Source organism: Cibotium barometz, chromosome 52 (assembly GCF_041138505.1).
Source record: "Cibotium barometz isolate CiBa-2024 chromosome 52, ASM4113850v1, whole genome shotgun sequence".
Lineage (NCBI taxonomy): Eukaryota > Viridiplantae > Streptophyta > Polypodiopsida > Cyatheales > Cibotiaceae > Cibotium > Cibotium barometz.
Window position 1 is genome coordinate 34123914 of NC_141097.1, and position 17283 is coordinate 34141196.

At 44.6% G+C, this 17283-nt stretch overlaps 1 protein-coding gene across 9 annotated transcripts in view; it reads right to left on the bottom strand.

Moving 5' to 3' along the window:
- The window catches only part of LOC147609089 (uncharacterized), a 61345-nt gene that overhangs the window by 42717 nt on the left and 1345 nt on the right, over window positions 1–17283 (bottom strand). For 2 of the 9 annotated variants that reach the window (XM_086788122.1, XM_086788123.1), the window contains exon 2: window positions 8871–9003. In XM_086788122.1, coding sequence (XP_086644248.1) covers window positions 8871–9003 — 133 coding nt within the window. Of the gene's footprint in view, window positions 1–6; window positions 593–704; window positions 1033–3165; window positions 3243–3337; window positions 3721–3834; window positions 3854–8870; window positions 9004–9288; window positions 9633–17283 lie in introns of those variants that run through there. The other 7 variants (XM_086788124.1, XM_086788128.1, XM_086788125.1 and 4 more) reach the window with 7 other exon arrangements.

Consider the following 17283-nt stretch of genomic DNA (forward strand, 5'->3'; position numbering starts at 1 on the left):
GCAAACCTGTGTTTTCAATAAGTATTTATGTAATCCGATGTCTATGCCACTCTACGGCTGTCATGCCCTGTGCTAACCAAAGAAAAACAGAGAGAACCCATACACGCATAAGATTTAGCTGATTTGAATCTCAGGATTGCGGTCAGTCCACCATCCCTGTTTCATTATCCGTGGAGTTCTTCTGCAAAATAGAGATTCCCTGGAGCTAGAAGAGCCACAAGGCTAACGTCGTTCGGTCATTGCCGCACCTCGTGGTCAATCCCACCACCCATGTCTCATTATCCGTGGAGTTCTTCTGCAAAATAGCGATTCCCTGGAGCTAGAAGAGCTGGTTCATCCACAAGGCTAACGTCGTAGTAGTCCTCGGTCGTGGGGTGAACTCAAGCAACTTCGCTCTTGCCCCATTGCACTGCAGCTTCCCACCACAATCCCTTGACGTGCAAGTGCCCATCTCCTCGCTGGTGAGGTTGCAATCGGTCTGACCCAAAAACAAAACGCAGCAGATTTATGAGAGAGTGGTATTTTCTTGTCCTCCACTTCTATGGGACTTTTATGGAAGCATAGTGCCCCCCAATGGTTGAGATCTCCTTTTGAGTTCTCCCTTTGTATGATTTTATATTACTTAATAGTAGTCTCTTTTCTGGAAGAAAAAAATACAACCAGACAAAAGAATACTCTTGGACTGTAGATAAATTGGTACAAACCTGCAATTCTTTTTTGTGTTTCGGCACTCAATAAACCAGAAGGAGAGTATCTGTCTCTCAAAAGCAGCAAAGCTTAGATCTGTAGCAAATTTCGTTTGCAATGGTTTTGAATGAAACTTCTTTCACCTCTTGCCTCTTCCGCTTCTTTGCTACGTCAACATATAGAAAAAATTTTAGTGTTCAAGTCTGCCGCCCACCACTAGTATTCCGGGGTTTAAGAAGGCCCCAAGGGAAGTCTATTAAGTAAAATAAAATCATACAAAGGGAGATCTCAAACCAAAAGGTAGTGAGATCTCAACCAATCAGGGGCATTGTGTTGCCATAAAATCCCCCTAGGAGAGGAAATACCATGTTCCACTCTCTCATAAATATACTGTGTTTTGTTTGCGCAGCTCTAGAAGATCCCTGTATGTGGGCCCTGGTGGCCAAAAGAGTGTGAACGATGTCACTCCATATACTCCAAATAAAGTGGTTGTCATAAACATGAATACCCTCAAAGGCCTGGTCTTCCAGATATGCCATGACGGACTGTATATCAAGATCTGCTCCTCAGCCCTCAAAAAGAAGCTCTGGACCACACTGAGTCAACCATGCAATTGCGACCCAAGTAATATATATAGGATCACTCCTTTGTGCTTAGGGAAGCATAATAGTTTCCCAAGCAACTCTCTCGTAACTGATGTGCCATCAAGCCCTGACATTTGCGCAGCTGTAGAAGATCCCTGTATGTGGGCGATGTCACTCCATATACTCCAAATACAGTGGTTGTCATAAACATGAATACCCTCAAAGGCCTGGTCTTCCAGATATGCCATGCCCCTACGGACTATATAACAGGATCTGCTCCTCAGCCCTCAAAAAGACGCTATGGACCACACTAGGTCAACCATGCAATTGCGACCCAAGTAATATATATAGGATCACTCCTTTGTGCTTAGGGAAGCATAATAGTTTCCCAAGCAACTTTGGCTCTCGTAACTGATGTGCCATCAAGCCCTGACATTTGCACAGCTGTAGAAGATCCCTGTATGTGGGCGATGTCACTTCATATACTCCAAATACAGTGGTTGTCATAAACATGAATACCCTCAAAGGCCTGGTCTTCCAGATATGCCATGCCCCTATGGACTATATAACAGGATCTGCTCCTCAGCCCTCAAAAAGAAGCTATGGACCACACTGAGTCAACCATGCAATTGCGACCCAAGTAATATATATAGGATCACTCCTTTGTGCTTAGGGAAGCATAATAGTTTCCCAAGCAACTTTGGCTCTCGTAACTGATGTGCCATCAAGCCCTGACGTAAGAAATTTGTGGTTCACCCTCGGAAAGTGTCTAATGCATCTAGGGTCATAATGCCAACAAGAAGTGACAAACTAAGGTGTGGCAAGCAACACTTGGTTTACCATCAGTGCTCTAGGTGCCAGATCAAGCTTCCTAGAGCCCCAAAATGAAGGAACTTTTTCACAGGGGCAAACTGCTGGGTAGATGTAATGTCTATCCCGATCTGGCATCCAAGATATCTGGCAGTGTGTCGTCCTCAATCCATGGGAAGCCAACATCTATGCCCCAATCAATCCTCTCAAGTTCACTAACCCAAAATCTGACAGACTTATGCCAATTTTTTAAGGCCTCTGCTGCTACACAAAACTCTTCCTGAGTAGTGTGAAATAAGCATAGACACAAGTAAGATTTCTAAAGAAACATCGATGTATAAAGAAACATCGATGTATTGTTGGCAAACTTCGAGTCCAAAAGCTCCTCCTCTGTGCACAGGAGCAATCTTAGTCTAGACACTCCAATCGGACACGGGGGCAAAAGAAAATGCTCAAAGTTTCTGCAACAATGACATACAACACACGGCAGCCCTGCTATAGGGAGCGAGAGATCTAGAAGCACTCACCACTCAAGCAGAGTGCTGTGAGCCTCCCGATAAAGGCAAGAGACACCTTGCGTGCGAGAGTACCTCTAAGAAGTCCTTATCCACTCTGTCATAGGCTTTCTTGAAATCAAGTAGCAAGATTGCCAAGGGCTCAGTACTTGCCTCGGCCCATTCTACCGCCTCCCAGTGGTTATCAAAGATGCTTCTTCCTTGGAGGAATCCATTGTGTGTCATGAATGACTATTTGTAACAGTGCTGCAATCTCATATGAGCACACTACCTTGACCAGAATTTTGTATGCAGTCCGAAGCAATGTGATAGGCCTCCACAAGGCAATATTAGTTTTAGGGGATGAGGTGGATAAGACCCTCAGTAAGAAAAGGAGGCAGGGCACATGAATACAAAAATCAGTGGCCCAAATCACAACATACATTCAACATCCATCACAACATGAGCATGAATTAATACATCTGTCATCATAAACATTTTTACATCCTGAAACCGCATAAGATAATTGTGCACATGACATAGCACTAGGGGCTGAAGTTGGACCAGCCCCCCCATGATATCTTTATTACCAAACAGAGTATTCTCTCGTACAAGATGCTGGTGCCCGAGAGTTCCACTCCTCTGCCAGCACCAGATTTATCCGAATCTGTGATAAGCAAAGAAATACAAGCTCTCAGTCACCAACCAGAGCAAAGCAGTCACCGACTACTCAATAAAGAAAGCAAACCCTCGATCACCAACCAAGGCAAAGCAGTCACCAACTGCTCTTCAAAGAAAGCAAGCCCTTAGTCACCAACCACGGCAAAGCAATCACCAACTGCTCTTCAAAGAAAGCAAGCCCTTAGTCACCAACTGCCTTCCAGTGAAACCAAACCCTCGGTCACCAACCAGGGCTAAACAGTCACCAACTGTTTTCTTAGTTTCACCGTTGTCCACACAATTGTGCAAAGCAACAGCCCCAAACAAGCCCAAAACAGCACTTTGGCCAAATCGTTTAGCAGCCAAAGAGTAGGGTTGAAGCCAAGAACAAGTTATATCAATTCCGACCCAAGAAACCCTTGATATCCTTCAGAATCATGCAATAAATCAGCACAGCCAGCTTGTAGAGAAGCAAGAGTGGATGTTGACCAGCCCTAGAGTGCCCGTGTGTAGCTCAACTGGCTTCTAGTGGCCTGCATACAACTCAGCCAGCACAAGAAAAGAGAGAATTCCCTGTCGACCAGCCCTACAGTACTTACTTATGCAGCTGACCAGCCACACAGCACATGTTCAATTAGTCGACCAGCCATACAGTACATGTGTATGAAGTCGGCCAGCTATCTGGCACCAAAAGGAGCAATCAGCCAGCCTCAAACTTCTTCTTACTGCTGTCCAACAGCCCTAAGCTCTCTCAAGAAGAGGTCGACCTGCTCCTTTTGGCTGCCCTAACTTGTTAAACACACCTCCCAAAAAAGCAACTCATGTGTTGTAAAAAATACCTCCTCAGCCACTTTTAGCAACTCGTGGGCTTTTGATCCAGTGCCCGGGTGCCCAACACTCATAACTAGTACCGGTACATTAATAAAGTCCAACCCGATGTCAACTCTCTTATATATACCGTCATAAGGCCAGATGAATCTGAACTTATGAATACTTTTAAAAGAAAGAAGAGAATCACCAAAAACAAAAATAAAAATAAAAAATAAAAAATAAAAAAGCTTAATAGAGACACCCGAGAAAAATAATAATAATAATAGTAATAATAACTTGCAAAAATAGACAAATACATAACTAAATCACACACAAACAAATTCTTTATTGAACCACAACAAAAGAATTTCTAACAAACAAGCTAAATTAATTTTTAATAACTAATTAGCAAAAACGAACTTTCAATGACTAATTCACTAAAACAAAACAAGTAGAGACAAGAATACAAAAAGTGCAAACTTTACCTCAACGATTGTTCAATCATGAAGTATAAGATTCATCAACTTCATCATGCATAGCATGGACTAGGTGCTACGACATCCCTACTCACGTCATCAGCGCCCCACAATAGCTACAGGTTTATATATAAAAATTTTGTCCCAACCAAGAGGACACAATTTTTATACAAAGACAAATGAGCTGAGTTTCTATCACTTCTCCGGAAGTGAAGGGCAAAAACTCAGCCATGATGAAAGCTAGCACCTACAACTTTAATGAATTTGAACCTACAACCATAAACTTTAGTGGACAAAGGAATTAATAATTAAATAAGGTTAAGTGTGCACACTTACCACCTGCAAAACACATAAAATCACCACCATAGTCCAAAACAGGTGTGCACACGCGTCCACGGGGTGTCCAGGCAGCCCTGATGCCCGTGGACATTCACAGGCAATGTCCAGGCAAACAAAACAAGTCACACATGCAAGTGCACTTCATAGACAAATGCTTGTGCGCAATAATTTGGATTAAATCTCCCAACTTGCCATCTTGTACACCAAAATAGTCGCGACCATGGGCACCACCCATGCTAGATCCAAATACAAAATTCATTAGAGTAACTGCCCTGGCATGAGTCCAGATAACTCACAAAGGTCACTAACCCTTCCAAGAGTTCACATACTCACTAAACAGAGTCACCAACTCTTTCATGAGCTCACATACTCATTGAACAGAGTCACCAACTCTTTCATGAGTTCACACACTCACTAGGATCACCAACCCTTGCATGAGCGTACAGATTCAGTAGTCAGAGTCACCAACTCTTCTTACTAACTTAGAGTCACCAACTCTAATCAGTGATCACTCTTTACAATCACCAATTCTTGTATGAGTGAATCCATCATCCTCGTGGAAATCCTTCTGCATGTCATAGATCATCATCCTTCCGCATGTCACAGATCTTTGGATGATTGTGACACATCTTGTAAAGCCGGAGTGATCTCATCCCCAATTTCATCCCAAAAACTCATGAAAAACGTGGGAGAGAGGCCAACATCCCCAAGACATTTACCACGTTCATCTGCCCAAAAAGAGGCATCAAGTAATGCACACATCATCCATAATCAACGTAAGCAAGGACTCCCAAACCTTTTGTTGAGCCCAATCTCTTTGAGGGGAGTGAGCCTCTGCAGATATAACAAGCGGCAATCCTCCTAACTGTATCAGGGGGGAGCACTCCCTGCATGTTCTACAGCTATCTAACACATTCTCTATTATGGGAGAGAGGCCATGGGCAACAAAGAAATGTCTATTACGTCTACGTCTCATCTGAATCCAAAATGCTCCTGTGCATGATAATGGAACTCTACGTGTTGCTCAAAAGAGTCCTCTGCCTGAGGGAGAGAGTCCATGATGGCATTCCAAAAATGAATTCTTTCTTCTCTGAGGCTAGGGGCATACACATTCAGCATACCAATTTTTAATCCACCCTATTCTTTCTTCTATGAGGCTAGGGGCATACACATTCAGCTCTAAAAGGGATAAAAACTCCATGACCAATCATTTTTGAAGGAATAATCGTAGATGTCACTAAAGTACATACTCCACCTTTAGTTCCATCTACAACGGACCAAAAAGTGTGCCAAATGTAGTACATTGGCCGGCATCAAGCTTAGCTCATGTACGAGCAAAAATATCCATGGGACCATCACCATCCGTGATTGAAGGGTGAAGCTGGTTCCTGATGATGACCAGCTTCTAGCGGGCAAGGAAAGACACCACCAAGGCCCTACATTCCAGAGGCTAAAACCATGGTGCTAAATCTAGTTTGGTGCCTCTCATAGGTCTGCATTGCCCCAATAAGTTATCAGGTGTGATGGCAATTGAGGAGCAAAAGATATCACCGTTAACATGGACATCATCACCAAGATGCTTCAAGGCGTGTACATTTGACTCATCTGCCTATACACTTTGTTGTACATCACCATGCAATACATCCTCATGTAATAAATCTTGTAATACATCCTTCTGCCAACGTGATGCGTCCACGTCCACAGTTGTCCCACTATAATGGGATCTCACATAGTCATCCCGTGGATCAAGAGTGGGTGCATGTCTGTCAACCTATCTATACATCCAAACAAGTCAAGGTTTGGGGGTAGCGACTCTGGAGGGGCCGTGGGCCCCCATGGGGGCGCATTTGTGCCGTCTCTTAGTGTGGCCTTTGGCTTTGAGACAATGTCTAGCAATATGGCCCTATTTTTGGCAGACACAACACTAGTCCAATCTACCGGCAATCTCCATCCGCTATCTAAATAAAGAGCCATCTAGTCTAGTAGCATCACATGATCATTTGTAAAATAGGGGTCACTGACAAGTATCATGACTAATGGTACTCCATCAACACTAAGCCGTGACAGCTATTGTTTTGCAGCTGTGTAAGGTGTCTCCATAGGGGCACGGACATGGAAGCCAAAAACTTTCAATAGATCTGTGGGAACCTGAGAAAGATGGGACAAAAGTTGTGAATTAACGGGTCGAAGTTCCAACGGTATCGAAAGAAGAATAGTTTCCTCGGGCCAAGACGAAACGGAATGCTCTCAAGAGTCTATGAGGTTGCCTCCACCAAATTGAAATCTGCTTGAAAGAAGCAAGTAAGCAGATATTAGTAAAATGCAAGGCAAGCTCTATGGGAAGTGCCGCTAGGATGCGATCCCTAGCCTGAGAGAGAAAAGGATGAGAGCCAAAAATCTTTCCAATGGGTGTGGTCTTGACTTCTTTTATCAAAATCTATCAATAAGCTCCTAAGCTCATGTTTGTTGGGCATTTTGGAGTCTAGCAAGTGTTCAGTGGTGTGTGAACGCTCACACCCTGTCCAATGGTGTGTAAACACTCTTGGTGTGAACACCCCCTTAGGGTGTGAACAACCCTTATTAAGGTCTAGGTCAAAAGATGAGGCTATAAAATGTACTTAGGTGGTTCCATAATCACAATATGAATATCATTTGAGTTATACACCATCTCTCTCTTGTGGTCTCTCTCTCTCTCTCTCTCTCTCTCTCTCTCTCTCTCTCTCTCTCTCTCCAAAGGCAAACCCCATGGAAGCCAAAAACTTCCAATAGATCGGTGGGAGCCCGGGGAACTTGAGGAAGAGGGACAAAAGTTGCGGTCCTCTAGCACCAGGTTGAACTTCCAGCGGTATCGGAAGAAGAATAGTTTCCTTGGGCCAAGAGCAAAACGGAATGCTCTCAAGAGTCACCTCCACCGAATCGAAATCAGCTTGGTAGAAGCCCATTCCAATTAAGCGGACATCAGTAAAATGTCAGGCAAGCTCTGTGGGAAGTTCCACCAAGATGCAATCCCTAGCCTAAAAGAAGGAATGATGAGACCCAAAAATCTTTTCAATGAGTGTGGTTGACTTCTTTATCAGAATCTCTGTGTAAGCTCCTAACCTTGTCTATGTTGAACATTTCGGACCATAGCAAGTGTCCTGTGGTGTGTGAACACACCTCAGGGTGTGAACAACCCTTATTAAGGTGAACAAACCTTATTAAGGTCTAGGTCAAAAGGTCTAATAAGTGTCTAGTGGTGTGTGAACACTCCTGGTGTGAAGTTGTGAACAACACTTATTAAGATAGGCTTGATTTGATGCCTATAAAAGCATGTACTTGGGTGGTTCAAAGTATCATTTGAGTTGTGAAACATCTCTCTCTCTCTCTCTCTCTCTCCACCATTGTCATAGATTGAACTTCATCTCTCTCCTTGAACCCTCATCTCTCTCCTACACTCGACACTCACATCATGGGAATCTTCCACCCCCCATAGCTTGAGCTCCAGATGCCTGTGGATACCAACAGTCTTCGAAGAAACGAATTGTTCTCCGGGCAAGATGGGGATGGAGGATGATTGGGTTGGGCAGAAGCCATCAAAGGCGTGCCTTGCATTTTGGGATGAGTTTTTACTTCCGCCGTATGGTACTCAACAAGGCCTAAATCATTTACCACTACCATCATCGATGCAAAAGCATGCACGTGCATTTGTACATGCATGCTTGCATGTGTCTGCGCGTGTGCATTTGTGTGTGCATGCTTGCACGTGTGTGTGCATGCGCACACGTGCATGTGCCTAGCGTGCACACCACATGCGTGCACATGCATTCGTGCGTGCATGCTTGCATGTGTGTGCCTAGCGTGCGCGCCACATGCTTGTGCACATGCATTAGTGCATGCATGCTTGCATGTGTGTGTGTGGGGGGGGGGGGGGGGGTTGGTGTGGGTTAATCATGTGACTTAAATGAAACAAGCAGGAGACCTTTTTCATCTTAACCATAACCATCTTTGAAACTCCACGATGTGATGCTTACCCGAATGCGAGCAGTTGATTCTTGATTGGTTTGTAGCAGTTGTCCCAACTCTCGCTTCATTTGTTTTAGTTGGATGTCTCTCTTGTTCCTTAACAACTTAATCCGTGAAATGGCAAGCCTCAATAAGGTTTTACTGAATAAGTCACCACAAATAAAAAGTTCAGAGCAGCGGAAACATCAAAAGACAAAATCTCAACACATCGCCAAGAAATTTTTTTGGAGCTAAAGCTGCAACAACACTACACTCATACGAAGCCTCTTGTTTCTGAACAATCTAGCGCTTGACTTAAAAGAATGAAAAGGTATTTCAGCAAGTTCTACATCTATAAAGCACAAATAAGAACTATATAGACAGCTTCAAAAACACAAACAGGCAGAAACTATATTTGGCACTGAAATGATAGCATGCAACACCCACCCTTGTTGTGCACAAATGAAAAGCACATATAAAAAGCTCCAATGACTTAAAAATGCTGTCACTACAAAAAAAAAAAACAGAGCCCAATCTGCCTCAATTAGAGGCAATTTAGGAGTAAGCACACAAATCGTAAAAGCTCACGAGAGCCAACAAAAATGGTAAAACAAGGGCAACTACGTATAGCATCTGTGTAAGTTATCAAATGAGCCACCTACTGTTGTTTATGTACATTTGATGTTTTGCAACTAATTTAGGAACAAGCACACAAAATGTAATAGCTAACTAGAGCCGCGTCAAACAAAGGGCAGATAGGTATAACATCTGTTGTAAGTCATCAAATGAGCCACATGAGCATTTGATGTTTTGCAACTAATTTAGGAACAAGCACACAAAATGTAATAGCTAACTAGAGCCGCGTCAAACAAAGGGCAGATAGGTATAACATCTGTTGTAAGTCATCAAATGAGCCACATGAGCCACCTACTACTGTTTATGTGCTGTTTTGCGAGCAATTGACTAGCTGGCTGGCTGAACTGTGCACCCTTTAAGGACACCTAGCATCTAAGCATATCCCATCCCGCACATAACACCGCCTAGAAAAAGGTCTCATCCACCATCAGTATGAGGCAGAAACCTGAGAGGACACGTAGCAGGACTCTATCCTGAAGACGAGAACTCAGAAAACGTAGGACAGAACTACCAGCCTGAATCTGAACACAGAACTGAGCGTAGAAGAGCAAACGCAGAAGAGAGAGAGAGAGAGAGAGAGAGAGAGAGAGAGAGAGAAACTCTGCTATATACAAGATCCGGTACACATGATACAACGGAGTGTGGGGGAGGGGGGGGGCAAGGGCGATATATATGGCCCTAGGTTGCTGGTCAGCCAGCCCAAAACAGGCCGACAGCAGCCCCATATGCTCACGACTAAAAAACAACAGTCGGCCAGCACTGAAAAGCAGGTCGGGTAGCACAAAACCAGTCGGCCAAGAGAAGACAACAGCCAACAGCAAAAACAATCCTCCCACATCCAGCAAAACTGGGAAAACACCATGGAAAGTGGGGAAAAAATGGAGACACCTAATTGGGCGGGCACACCCATAACAGAGGCCCTAGTGTGTAATGTACAAACAAGAGATGACTGCTAACACCCCCTCTCAGCTCCTGGATGTGGAACCAACCCCAGTGAGCTAGAGTGTTGCCGGAGCATAGCTTGAGGTAGAGACTTCGTGAAGAGGTCTGCCGCATTGTCCTCCGTCGAACAAAACTCTAGCAAGATGTCATCGGCAAAAAACTTCTCACGAACAAAGTGACTCTAGATGACCGTGGGTTCCGCCAGTGGAAACCCAATCTCGCCAAGTAACCTCTGCAACCACACCACCTCACAAGCACCACCACAAGCAGCCCAGTACTGTGCCTCTATAGACGACAAGGCAATAGCTAGCTACCTCTTGCTACTCCATGAAACAGCTCCTGAGCCAAGGGTAAAACTGTAGCCTGATGTAGATCTCCTCGTGTTTGGAGCTCCTCCCCAATCTGAGTCACTCCAACCTTGGAGTCTAACTCCATCCATCGTTCCCCCTCTAGTATCATAGAAGACTCCACGATCCTTCGTACTCTGCAAATACCGCAAGAGACACAATCCTGCGTCCCAATGAGTCTTCAAAGGCGTCTGCATAAATGAGCTCAACAGTCCCACCAGGAAGCTCAAGTCCAATCTAGTGTTCAGCAACCAAATCAATGAACCAAACTGCTTCCGATACAAAGAGGCGTCAACCTGCTCACAAGGATCATCAACTGTAACTTTGGTATGCCAAGTCCTGGGAACCTGCTGAAGACCATACAAGGCCTTCCAGAACCTGTAAACCACCCCCTCTAAACCCGGAACCTCAAAGCCTGGAGGCTACTCAACATCCTCCTCTACCTGCAAGTCACCACTTGCTTGGCTTTCCTACAAGTCCCTGGGAAAGAGCTTCCTCAACTGCAGGAGGCTCTTTGTCCTGAATGATGCGAGACATCAAAGCAGAGTTCACCTATAAAGGCTCCTCTGACTGACGAATGCAAGAACTGGAATGTCTCTACCTACTGCTACCAACATCGGGCAAGCCATCCACCATTTGGTCCCGAAAGCATGCCGCAGCGTATCCACACACAAGTGGTCATGACGAAACTGCCACAGATCACCTAACTAAGAACCTGTAAGAGAGAGTGCTGAGAGTTTGTAAATCCCATTCTCCACTCCGCCTTCCCATACGACCTAGCCTGTCGCTTTGTCCCGTAGAGCAACAGAATGCTCCTCAAACTCCACCCGTACACCAGTCTTGCAAACCTCATGCACTAACAAAACAGATGAAAATGAAGAGATGGGACGAAAAGAACCTGGAAGGAATGCTTCCCCCCTCTGCCATCGGGGACAATCTCTAACCTGCCCTCACTGTGAATAGGTATAGTGGACTCGTCACCAATCAAGATGTGACCTGCGTGCCTTCGAAGATCGAGTAATAACTCCCGAGAAGGAGTCATGTGCCTGGAAGCACCACTATCAAGAATCCACTCCCGAGTGTCCCTAGCACTGACAACAGATGAAAATGAAGAGATGGGACGAAAAGAACCTGGGAGGAATGCTTCCCCCTTCTGCCATCGAGAACGATCTCTAACCTGCCCTCACTGTGAATAGGTATAGTGGACTCGTCACCAATCAAGATGTGACTTGCGTGCCTTCGAAGATCGAGTAATAACTCCCGAGAAGAAGTCATGTGCCTGGAAGCACCACTATCAAGAATCCACTCCCGAGTGTCCCTAGCGGTGAGTCCAACCGCCTCCTTGCTCCAAGAAGATGAAACGCCGGCGTCCATAATCTCCAAGTGCACAAAAGCTGGAGTCTTCACGGTTACTGCTAAGGAATCTATGCCCTATTCGGTGCTCCGCTTAGGACATTTTCTCCAATAATGGCCTTTCTCGCCACAATTGTTTTACAGGTCCGCTTTGCCTTCAAGGCGTCACGATCCAAGTCGGGCTCCTACTCTCAGAAGACTTCTCCTGTGAAGACTTCCCTTTGCCCTTACTGCGGCCTTGCGCCCGCTAGCCAGTCAAGGCCTCAGAACCTCCGCCCTTTGGAGGGTTCGTAAAACGCTCTTCCCGGTCCAAGACCATAGGCACAAACAAGCTCCTCCCATGTGAGGTGCTGAGCCTGCCACTAGTGATCAAAGAGGAGTAAAAAGCTGAGTACTAAGAGGTCAGATGAGACAACAAAGTGATGGCCATGTCCTCTGAAGCTATCTCCTTCCCAACCTGAAGAACCTCCTGCTAAAGAGCCTGCAACTTGTTGATGTGCTCCCGCATCGTCAAAGTCTTTGCAGGATCCAGCACCCGCATCTGCGCTTCCAAGGAGATCCGCTTCATGGGTGATACCCTGTTATACAGAGAAGCCAAATGCTGCCAAATCTCTCTAGCCAACATCATATGTTTGGTATGATTAATCACCTGTGGTGTGCAATTAAGGAAGATGAAAGAACGCACACGGGCATTGACACGATCCCACAATTGTGCCTGAGCCTCCCATTCTTTCCGAGTAGAGGGTAAAAGCTCCCCGTCCAACTGTGGAACACCAACAATAATGAAATCAACCAAGTCATAAGACTCCAATACAGACTCCATCATAACCTTTCAGATGCCATAGTTGGTCCCGTCCAACTATTGATCCACCCGGAACGTGGGGAGAGTAGGGATCTTCACGTGCTTCTCAGCCATCTCAAGCAAGTCTGCCATCTCGGGGGGGTTACTTTGGTCTTGTGAAGGGAGGATGGGTGGGAAAAAAAATGAAGAAGAGGCTACAACTAATATGCAAGGTGGCTGTCCAACGGTGATGGCTGCCTTCTACCGAATCTCCAAGTCCCAAACAACCCGAGAGATCTCCAATCAGCACCCAAAAACCCAGCAATCCCGCAAGCTCTTCAAATCTCCCGCAAGCTCTCCAAGGTCTTCAAGAAACAGTCCCGCAAGCTCTCCAATGTTTCCAAACTTCAAGCCACCTGGGGCTCTGATACCATGTCGAAATACGCAGCGGATACGAGACAAAAACCTGAGAGCACACGTAGCAGGACTCTATACTGAAGACGAGCAAACGCAGGAGAGAACCACCAGCCTGAATCTGAACACAGAACTGAGCGTAGAAGAGAAAACGCATAAGAGAGAGAGAGAGAGAGAGAGAGAGAGAGAGAGAAGCTATATAAACTCTCCTATATACAAGGTCCGGTACACATGATACAAAGGAGTGGGGGGGGGGAGGCCAATATATATGGCCCTAGGCTGCTGGTCGGCCAGTCCAAAACAGGCTGACAGCAGCCCCATATGCTCACGACCAAAAAACAACAGTCGGCCAACACTGAAAAGCAGGTCGGGTAGCAAAGAGCTAGTCAGCCAGGAGAAGACAACAGCCAACAGCAAAAACAGCCCTCCCACATCCAGCAAAACTGGAAAACACCATGAAAAGTGCGGAAAAAATGGAGACACACCTAATTGGGCGGGCTCACCCACACAGATGCCCTAGTGTGTAATGTATAGACAGGAGATGATTTCTAACACAGTAAAGAATCCTTCTATGGGGAGCTTCAAAGCAAACTTTATCCTTCTCTCAAGTGCCTTATTTAACTATGTTGCATGCCTACATTATCTTGCCAATGCAAGACAATGATACATGAGCCCAAGATACATGATCTAGAAATTTACTAATTTTGCATCTGCAAAGGCTTCTTTAGCCGTCACATGTAGTGACGCATTAACAACTTTGCAATCAAGTCTTTTTTATGTGCCCCCTCTCCCTCCCTCCATTCATAGTTGCATCGCATCAACACTCCGTGCTAATAATTAGAACTCCATACATACGTGTCTGGGAGATGACAAGTGCCATACAAATTTTCACACATTGATTTGTTAACACCTAATGATGTTTGGAATAAGGTTTGGGCAGTTATGTTTGATGATATACCACTGTGACATTGTCACATGTGGAAGAACATCAAGAACTGTGCAAAATGCAGAGATGAACAGAGAGGAGGGAGGTTGCTGAAAAGCATTTTCTATATATTCATCAATATACTCCTGACCTTATGGCCTCCCAAAAGGAATCTCCTATGCCTATGACCTGTCCCTGAAAAGCTGGGGGCAGATGAATACAAGTGGAATCAATATGCTTATTTATATGCTCCCAAAATCACATAAAATGCAGTCGGTCAGTAGACCAGAGGTCGGCTTGTTTTACTACCTTGTAAACTGGGCTCTTAACTTCCCCAAAAGGTTCCTAATACAACCTAAAACTGGACAGTTGTGACATTGACACATGTGGAAGTACATTAAGAACTGTGCAAAATGCAGAGATGAACCTCTGTTAGAGGAGAGATGTTGCTAAAAAGCGTTTCCTATATATTCATCAATATACTCCTGACCTTGTGGACTCCCAAAAGAAATCTCCTATGCCTATGACCTGTCCCACAAAACCTTATGGCATTCTTGACCACTTGGATCTTGTCTTGAAAACCTTCTACGCAACCTTGGATTGCTCCAATCTCTAATGTTGTGTTCAGCACCGAGAAACGTGCACCTATTCTTGTCCCCTCCTTTGGGTTGACGACCTATACCTTTCTAGGGCTGAGAGCTTGATCCCAGATCTTGAACGAACTCATCCGCTATAAATAGCTTCTCCTCTATTCAAAGAATTGGTCAAAACGAAGACTCCATAGCTCATGAGAAACACCGTTGTGCATCAATACTCACAAGTGATTGGTGGAAGCAGTGCCTTGTCTCCAAGCCAAACAAAACTCGATAACTTATGAGAAACACGGTTCATCAAGGCTGACGATATTACAATAAAAGCGAATGCATAAGATATGAGTTGTCAAGCCTAAATTTAATATCTGTTTTAAGGGTTCTATAGGTAAAGAGCCTTTTAGCAGCCGTAAGGTGCACACAACAACTACTTGTATACTAAAACAGCATTGCTTTGGACCAAATCAAGAAGCAAAAGATTTCTCCATATATTTGGGACTGCTCCACTCTCCTGTGCTAGGTGAGATTATTCACAGCCAAATGTTTGATTACTGACAAGTTGAATTGAAAATTACACCTCAGCAGCTCTTCCTTTGGAGTCTACACAAGAACGCGGCACAAGGACTATTAAACCCAAGATTTTCAGCCGACACGCCTTGAAAGCACAGCTTCCACCAATTTATTTCTCGATCCACCCGATGAGAGTGGTGTTCTCTTACTGGACGCCCTGCCCTACATCTAGAGATCTTGCGAGTATCCCCACCCTTTCTCTAGAAGCCCTCTGTCAAATGGATACATGCCTTGCAACAAGGAGGTCTTTATCCATTGTTGAAACACATCTTTTTCTTTAAATTAACCTAGCATAGCAGGCTGCAGCATATCAATTGTTTTGTTTTTTTGTTGTTTTTTTAAACGTGCCTATCCTAAGCTGAAACATCACTAGGAGTTTTCCTTTCTCATCGATATGTTGAGAAAACGACCAAGTTGCTCATGCCTTTGAAAGTTCATGAACAAGCTCACGGCCATTGACTGGTTTTGTCCTCCCTTGAATATCTAGGACCGCGATTACAGCCACTCTTTGACAAAACAGGCTTGGACAACCATACTTAAAGGATCTTCACGCAGCTCAAGAGGTAGCTGTCGTGCTAACAAAGAAAAAATCAGCATATTGATGTCCTGGGTTGAAACATCAAATAGGAATTCCTCATAATAATCTTTTTGCCGCTTCTGCTTGTACAACCACTTTGGGAGACCAAACCAAGCACATGGGAATTCCTCATAATCTGTACAACCACTTTGGTCTCTTTTCCTATGGCCTTGGCATTTTTGTGTTTCTGTCTTGCACAACAATATCAAAGGGTTGTTCAAAAATGATGCTACCATGATTTCAGGGCGCGGCAATATCACCAATCTGCTTTCCCCCAAGTCTTCAATCGAATTTTCTTACATCTATCCCTCTTCCCCCCCTTCCACTTGAGGGGCCCCTCAAATTTGTTTATGTTTGCATAATTATTATTCTAGCTTGACTTACGTACATACAGGGAGGGACCTAGCTCATTTTGAGCCTAACGGCAAGTCCCACAGTACCTGGGCTTCTTCGGGAGTTCTTGGTCGCTGTCGTGCCCAATTATTGGGTCTTCCAAGATCATACCTTAAGGAAGTAGCGAAACCGTTCTCACGACCAAGACGACGAAGCTAGTGACAAAAGCATTTCTCTGCTCGAGTCTCAGGAGAGGATTTACTACCTTAGATCACATACGGACACTTCGGGCACTTATTGAAGAGGGCAGGGCACAGAAGAGAAGGATATACTGCTGCTTTGTGGACCTCCGCAAAGCCTTCGATACCGTACCACGTGCTAGGCTTATGCACAGATTGCATGACATTGAGGTACTCGAGGATTCTTGAGAGAGCCGGAGTTCGTGAGAAAGTACTTCGAGGGAAAGGTCTTCCTTCATTCCTAAAATTTCCCGACTCCAGAGACGAGCATGCTCGTCTTTGACCCCGGCTCGAAAAACAAAAACAAAACCTAGCTCATTTCCAAAACCGAGGAGACTCTCTCCTCTACTAGGCTCATCTTTCATTGCAACCATACTTAAGCTAAGTCTTGCAGTGACTAGCCAATCAAGGATGGCGCGCGCGTCACGTCTGCTAAAAGTGCCACTTAGCGCGCGCTCCACTCTTTCTTTGCCAAACTTGAACCAATGCAAAGGGCATTCTACTACTATATTTGTATCGACCAAAATTTTAAAAAAAAATCGGTTGAGATTTTAAGTAGCCCTTATTTTAAAGAATGATTTTTTGTATAAAATGGGCATATTTTGCATGGATTTGGAAAACAAAAATCAGATAAATTTAAAAGTTGTTTTTATTTTGATTGGTTGAGAAATGTGTTTTTTTCCAACACTGACTTTTTTTTTTGTAATGCAAGATTTTTATTTGTACCAAGCAGTG